A 7,614-nucleotide genomic window follows, 5' to 3' on the forward strand; every position below is an offset into this window, starting at 1 on the left:
CTTTACACAGATGTTCAAGTTGCCTTTGTACTTAAGTTCTTTAAAGAAAATAACAAAAACCACTATTTTATAATGACCCACCTCGCTCTTTTGGCATACAAGATGGCCAAACAAGGATTCAGCTTGATAGCATCTGTGAACAGGTCAACAGCCTTCTGAAGTTCACCTAAATATGAGTACCAGTAAAGTTTCAATCATTACACAATGAAAGTACATCCAAACTGGCCAACCTGCCTTTACAGGGTGTTACATCCTTAGGCACTTGTTGAATGGAACATTATCAACAAAAGAAAATAAATTTCTCCCTCTTGCTATGTTACTGAAGTATAAACTCCAGAATTAATGCTGGAAGGGAGGAGATACTTTTCCCAGTTAAATTTGTACATTTAACTTTGTATGCAATCAAAGAGGAAGTCACCTCTTTATTACACAGCTTTTCACTGCATTAAGACAAACCACCGGAGACGCTAATCATTGTATGCAGGGAAGCACCATCACAATCAATTTGTAATTAAGATGCTGCAGTACCTCATTTTCCCCCGCCCTGACCAAAAACTATAGCTACATTTGGAACAGAGTACTTAAAGAAGCTTTTATGTTCTAGATAGTTTTCAGTATCCAACAGGAAGTGGGTTTTCTCCTCCTTGAAAGCATTCAAAATGGTCCAAGATATTTACTACCTTTTTTTTTTTAATCTAATGTCCTTGAATACAGACAAAAAAACAACTTATCACCTTCACTTAGAGCATTTATTGCTTCAATCTTCTTCTCATTAGCTTGATCCATCATCTCTTCAGTTACCTGAGAAAATAAAGAAAATGAAAACCACACACAAAACCCAAAAGCTGTAGAGTCCAGCCCAGAATTACCATACTAAGACAGCGCCACAGAAGGGATTTCCAGTTTTCCGATTCCAGAATCTTGTTTTTAATTTGCATTGAAATCATGGCTAAAAGAAACCCACAACTGCTTTCAGCTTGGAGAGATTAGCCACCATTATTTTTAGCTCGAAAACACTCAGAAGTTAAGTTTAATAATCGCATATTTCTACATATCTAGTTTTCATGGGTGGTTTGATAAGTATTTTTGCTGTTTTCTGACCCGATTTTCCTCACTGAACTTTCTGATGGACTCTAACTTTGAATAAGAAAAGATTCTGGTTTTAAGCCAGTAAGTTTTCTGTTTAGGAGGAAAAGAGCCAAAGCAACAGCTAGCTACCTAGCTAATATACTACTCATCCTGCCTCAGCTGCTATCCTTGACTAAACTCAAAACCTCTCCCTATCTTTTCCACTGCTACAGACATTGAAAATACTGTTCTTACCTCCACATTTTCATCTCCCATTTCTTGAGGGTCATCATTGTCTGGTTCAATCACTCCCTCATTGTCAATTTCTGAGGGGAAAACAAAAATCAAGGTTAAGTCCCATCTGCAAACAGAGAGGATTTTCAGAATCACATTCAGAATGGTGAAATGTGATAAAGTAATCTGTTTTCCACACCTAAGTCACTCTCTTCACTTTCTGGTTCAGGTGATTTAACTGGCTCCTCTGGCTGTTCTTCTGCTTTGCCCTGAAAGAGAATGTACTTGTAAGCATAATTATTTCTGACTGATATTCTGTTCCCACTGTAATAAATAACAATGCATCACAAAATCCAAATTAATCTTCAAAGCATCAGATTGCCCTACAGCTAAACGGTTTTATTTTTAAGATACAGATCTCCCTTTTCCTCCTCTCAGATTAAATCTCTCACAAATCCAATTCAGAGCCCAAACTCTGACTCATGAGCTTCTATTATTCGTGAAGTCTCTCCTCAAATTGTGTAATTCAATAATCAAACCCAAATAATCCAGATAATACCCAACTCAGAACTAGTTTTGCAATGAGTACCCATCAACTCTTCCATCTTCCTGCCTTCCCTCATGCATTCTTTGGATCAAAAATTCTCTCGATCTAATGCTATTTAGCTAAGGTCCTTTAGCAGTGAACAGTAAGCTGGTATCAATGATCAAAATATGGTTTCCATTTGCCAAGGTCAGAGATCTTTGCCACTTAAACATACTTAGAATGTTTTTTTCAAATGTCTTCCTATCAACTTCTAACTGCATTACTAATTTCCTCTGAATCCCATAATTTGGCACATCCTGCTATATCACAGACATAAGCTGCTTGTCTTCACATTCAGTGTCACGAACTATGCTCACTACATATACACAATCTTTCCATACAGTTTTAACTAGCCCGTAACTCCAGCATCCACTGTCTCGTTAAATAAAATAAAATAAAAAAAAAGAATTAAAGCTTGGGAGAATCCTGCTATAAATCTCTACAAGCCAAGTTTATTTGCTTATTTAAGCCAAACCCTTAACATAAATGAATAAAAACCAATGAAAAACTCTTCCATAGTGCTGCCTTAAAAAGTTGATAGCTCAACTGTTCATTACCTATCATACTCACTAATATTTCTTCTCATGCAATGACTACAATTTAATCCACTAACAACTACAGAAGAGGTGTATAAACAGCAAGAACATAAAAAAGAAATCAAGGCTTTGTTGGGCATTTGCATTGCACAGAACATCAGGCATTCAGGACTGGGGAAATGGAGCATGATAACACTTGAAACAAACTAGGAAGCCATCTGTAAAAAGTCATCTACAACATGCAATGGGCAGGCTTCAGACTGAACTCTCCCAATCACTCACCCTAGCGTATTCACCTACCCTATGTCAGTGAAAATTGACAGCAATTTTTTCCCTCCTCCTCCTCAGACATTTTTGCAGAGTCCAAATGTTAGCTTTCAATGATAAATTCTTCATATCTCACCTTACTTGTCTCTTCTGTGGAGGCATTGGCTGGAGCAGGCGGTATTGTGCCTCCCATACTTTTCAGCAAAACAGAGAAAAAACAAAATAAGATGATTATCAAGACAGTGACATGTGTTTTATTGATTCAAATTCTGCTGACAATCTCAGCTTTTTGTTGTGAGACAAAACACGATGAACCAATTCACTGTAAAACCAGCAAGTAAAAAGCACACATTCACCATGCTTTTCTCAGTGTAACATAATGCACGCTGCGTCTGCTGGCTCTTTCACCTCGAACCCCACTGGCACTTGCACATCACACACCACCCACCTTTTCTCACAAAAAAAAAAAGCTGCCTCCTTGTCTGAAATGGATTTTCTCCTTAAAACATAACTTATGTTTTAAGTCAAAACTAAATATTATTATACTTAATATAGATATTACTAAAATTGGAATTATTTTTGGAACAGAAGTCAAAGAAGAGAACAATGCTTATGCAATTAAAAAAATCACTGCCTAGCAAAAAAAAAAATCATTTGTCTTACGTATTGCAATATTCACATCTTTCCTCAGTTACAAGCTAAGGAGCATTCTCTGTACAGACAGCACCCTTTCAATATAGAATAAACTTCTCTATCATACTGACTTTGTTTAACAGCCACAAATAAGCATAGGCTGAATTCCCCAGCTGTTTCATGTAATATCTGATCATACCTACTAGTAGGTTGCCACAAGGACCACCATTCCCTTCTCCTGATCATTGTGATTTGCTCTGGCCACACACGCTCCAAAGGGAAAAAAAACCCATTTCTATCAACACAACAGGCTTGACCAACTCCTTGGGACCCCACACAACCAGACAGATGTGATGCAGGGGAGAAGAGAAGAAAGCGGGCAAACAGGCAGGAGAAACTGGAAGGGTGCAGGATTATTTGCTTTCAGGAATTAGTGCAACATAAAACTCTATCCTAAGGATGAGATCCTACAGGTTCTTGAGTCAGGCTGCTGCTGTCCCACTCTCCCCTCTTTCCTCCCTCTTGCCACCAGCACTATCTCAGCCAGGCCTCAAACTGGCTGAAAACAAACCTGGATGAACCAGACAGGACAGGGATGAATTCGAGAGAGAGGGCAGGAGAGGGAAGAGGAAGCAGCAGGACTGATAGGTTCTTGCACCAGGCCCTGCAGCAAAAAGCAAGCAAAAAGCAAGCAAACAGCAGTACACTGCCTCTAGTTTACAAGGATAAAATATCAAGAAAAAAAAATACCCCAGCTTACAACAGAAAAAAAGAGGCATCTTCTGAAGCTATTGCAAAAATCTAGATGTCCCTGGAATGTTGACAATGGTTAATCTATGTTATACTGCAAAGACCAAACAACTGAAGTCTGATTAATCGTTCTAGAGCTGGGCAAAAAAACCCACAGAACACGTAGTAACCGTTCCTCCAAAATGTTTACTCTCGTAAGCTGACAATAGGGCATACAATTCTCTACCAGTCTGTAAAACTCGGAGTTTTCTCTAGGACTATAGGGACTCTCTGGGGGAGCCTTGGAACTTCTTCTGCACAAAGGAAACTACAAATTCTGAAGCATTTTAGTAGTGCTAGTAGCTAATATCCAGGGTAACACAATGCTCACAAGTTCAGATCCAGCTAAGGCTTGTTAGCAACACTTTTTCTCTTTCTTTCCTTTAAGACAGTAAGACTTTTTCAAAGCCTGGCTTATTGGAAAAATATCAAGAGCCATCTAACTCAAAAAGGTCAATATCATTCCCAGCTTCCAATCAGGTATTTAAGAACAGCTCAAGCTAAATAAACCTGCAGGATTCAAATTGTAGAGCAACTCCAAATTATCAGTCTCAAGATCAGCTGGCTTTAAGTCTGACACCTTGAATCATCTCATGGCTGAAACAATTTAAGTCTCCTCTGCCCTCTTCACAACTCCCCCTAAAACTATCCTGTAAGGTATATGTAACTAATATATACATACACATTTTTAAAATACAGTATTTCATGAACTGCCAATGCTGAAGTTTCACTCCTAGTCTTTGAAAATGTTTTTACTATCCAGTTATCCCCTACTGAATCTAATGTTACAATCCCAGAACAACTAAAAACCAAGTTACTCTAAAATAAATAATTAAACTGTATTTGGTTACAATTATGAAATGCACAGCAAGGATGTACACAAAGTTTGCAACGTATTTAACCTCAATCGTGTACAGATATGAGACACTCTTGTAGGAAAAGGCAGGTACTGAGCTGTATAAATAGCGCACACAACCAACCAAATAAGTGTTAAATTAAACCTTTGTGCTAAAACAGAGTTGTGCAATTCCAGTAATAACTCTTGGGACCTGTCAGGACTCCACTGCAACCACAACTCCAGACTTCCACTCACCACGGTGATGGGAAGTGCTGCTTTTACGCTTGTTGGAATAACTGCAACTGTTGTTTCTGCATCGACTTTCCTCACTGACACAAAAAATAACTTTGGAGAGAAACTGGATTACCAAGAATTCAAAAGGGTCAAAACAAGAAGAAACAGGCCAAAAGCCCTCTTCATCAATCAGGGATTCTGTGCTTTACTTTTAAGGACTGCTATTGTTTCTTCGCTCAGTTGCACGTTTTTGAAACTTGCTCCATTTCATGACTCATTTCATTAAAATTTGTGCCAAAATATTTGTAATTTTATGCAATTATGAAAAAGCAGGCATGACTAAAAGGGATGTCAACACACTTCCCAAACACAATCACACACTTTCTATACAGAGAGCATCTATACAGAAATTAAATACAACAGCTAGACAGAATAAAGGCGAGAAGATAACAAGTGCAAGAAAACTGGTAAGACTCAAGGTTTCTGATGCAATATGAACACCTAGTCAGAAACAAAGCATCCCATTCAGGCTTTATGAGCAAGTAGCATCATTTAAGCCAGAATCATCAGCTTTAAGAAAAAAAAACAATGATCAAAACTTTAGTTCAAAAATTTAATGACTGATTTCAGTATCATTTATTATTCTATAATCACTCACAACATTACCTTGGTGACTAAATCTGTGTATTTTAGATTAATACAGGTAAGCCTGACAGAGATATCACACTCTGTGGAGTTTATTTCAACCTGAAGCCAGGCCATGCTAAGTTTCCAGTAGTTCCCAAAGAGAGCGAAGACCCTATGAACACAATTAATAGTCCTACTGCAAACAACACAATTATGGAAGGGCAGAGGGGAACCCACCAGACTTCCAGACAGTTTCATGTGAAAAGTAATTTGGCTACCACTCCAAATATTCAAGTGTAGAACTTATGCAAATATTTAGCCAAAATGTGTGAAGAAAATGAGGAAACTTAAGAGAGCTGCAGAAGGTTCTACTTTGAAATTTTTTTTAAACTTCAAAGACAAAGATATCCTGTGAAAATTTTACACAGATAAAACATTCAACACCTAATTCTTATACTTAAAGTACACTTCTACCAACCAAATAAAAATTCTAGAAATTTATCTGGAAGTTGGAGCTCTTCCCACTAACATGGAGAAAGTTACAAATCAAACTAACACCTTTCCATTCCCTAACACTTTCTTTGGCCAAAAAAAGCCAGTATTCTTGCTCTCCCTTCCAAAATACTCTGTTCACACCCTCAGAATTACTGAAGTAATGCAAGTAACCTCGGGTGAGACACTGAAGTCTTTAACGCATTAGCAAAAGAAACTAAAGACCTGCAGAAGAATAAAAAAAAGACATGCATCTGCTTCCTAGGAATACGTGCAGCTACTGCCAGTACTGCAAAACCAAGTAAAGTTAAATAGGAGTGGTTTGACAACCATACTAATTTTCAGATGTAAAAAACATCTGCGTAAAAAGCCCCAGATAAACAGTTCATTGTAGCCATTTTCATTATGTGATGTACTGTGAAATGTCTGTACTTATATGTAAGTGCACACAAAGCTCCACTAGTTTTTTCAACTAATTACAAGCACTGTACAGCAGAGAGCACAATTAAAGTATTTTCAGATTAAAATTTAAAGCAAATTTTCTAAAACAAATCCCAGTTTGTCACTCAACAGAATCTTTTCACTTCCCCTTTTCACAAAATATCGATCTGGAAAGACCTTTCTCACTTCTCAGAGTTTTTTTTAGAGTAGCTATGAAAGCCAAGCAGAGGTACCTCAACCAAATGCAGGGGTCCTGGGGGTTCTCTGCCAGCAGCAAAGGATCTCAACCCTTCCAAACCTGGTGTTTCTGGGCGCTCAGGGAGGAACCCAAGAGTGGTTTTATATCGAGAAGCATCTGCTGTGACAGGCCCCACACACAGAGGAGTACGTGCAGCATCAACAGCACGCACTATGCACACACTGGAAGTGCCTCACAGGGGAGCACGACTTCAGCTACTCCATACATCAAACTTCAAAGGGCAAAGCCCATTTTGGCCAGGAACTCTCCCACGTGTTAAACTCTCAGGTTATTTCACACGCTTTTGGGTACCAGGATGTAAATCAGCACCAACCGCCTCCCTGCAAACGCGGCTCCTTTCGAGACAGGCTACCCATGCAACTCTGCTGCATAAGGCGAGCGTTACCTCGGGTAAGTATTGCTCTGGGAGCTTTCCAGCCTAGAAAGCTGAGCCACTGAGCTGGCCGGGGGGCAGGCTTTTACAACGGGAATAGCCAGGGCTTTTTTTTTTAAAAAAAACAAAACAAAACAAACCACAAAAAAAACCCCAAACAAAAAAACCCCAAGGCTTTATAACGCTCGAGTTGTAACCACGCAGAGCGGGAAGGGAAAGGAGAGGAAAGGAAGAGGG

The 7,614-nt window shown here is 38.8% G+C and overlaps 1 protein-coding gene across 1 annotated transcript in view; it reads right to left on the reverse strand.

Moving 5' to 3' along the window:
• ST13 (suppression of tumorigenicity 13 (colon carcinoma) (Hsp70 interacting protein)) overlaps positions 1-2,886 on the reverse strand; it is a 13,782-nt gene extending 10,896 nt beyond the window's left edge. The window contains 5 exon segments of the mRNA XM_010190689.1: positions 82-166; positions 735-801; positions 1,324-1,394; positions 1,502-1,571; positions 2,828-2,886. Of these exon segments, the coding sequence (XP_010188991.1) occupies positions 82-166; positions 735-801; positions 1,324-1,394; positions 1,502-1,571; positions 2,828-2,884 (350 nt within the window). The 5' untranslated portion in view covers positions 2,885-2,886.
• Between the last annotated feature and the right edge of the window lie 4,728 nt (positions 2,887-7,614).

The sequence above is a fragment of the Mesitornis unicolor genome, unplaced genomic scaffold (assembly GCF_000695765.1).
Source record: "Mesitornis unicolor isolate BGI_N332 unplaced genomic scaffold, ASM69576v1 scaffold44388, whole genome shotgun sequence".
Lineage (NCBI taxonomy): Eukaryota > Metazoa > Chordata > Aves > Mesitornithiformes > Mesitornithidae > Mesitornis > Mesitornis unicolor.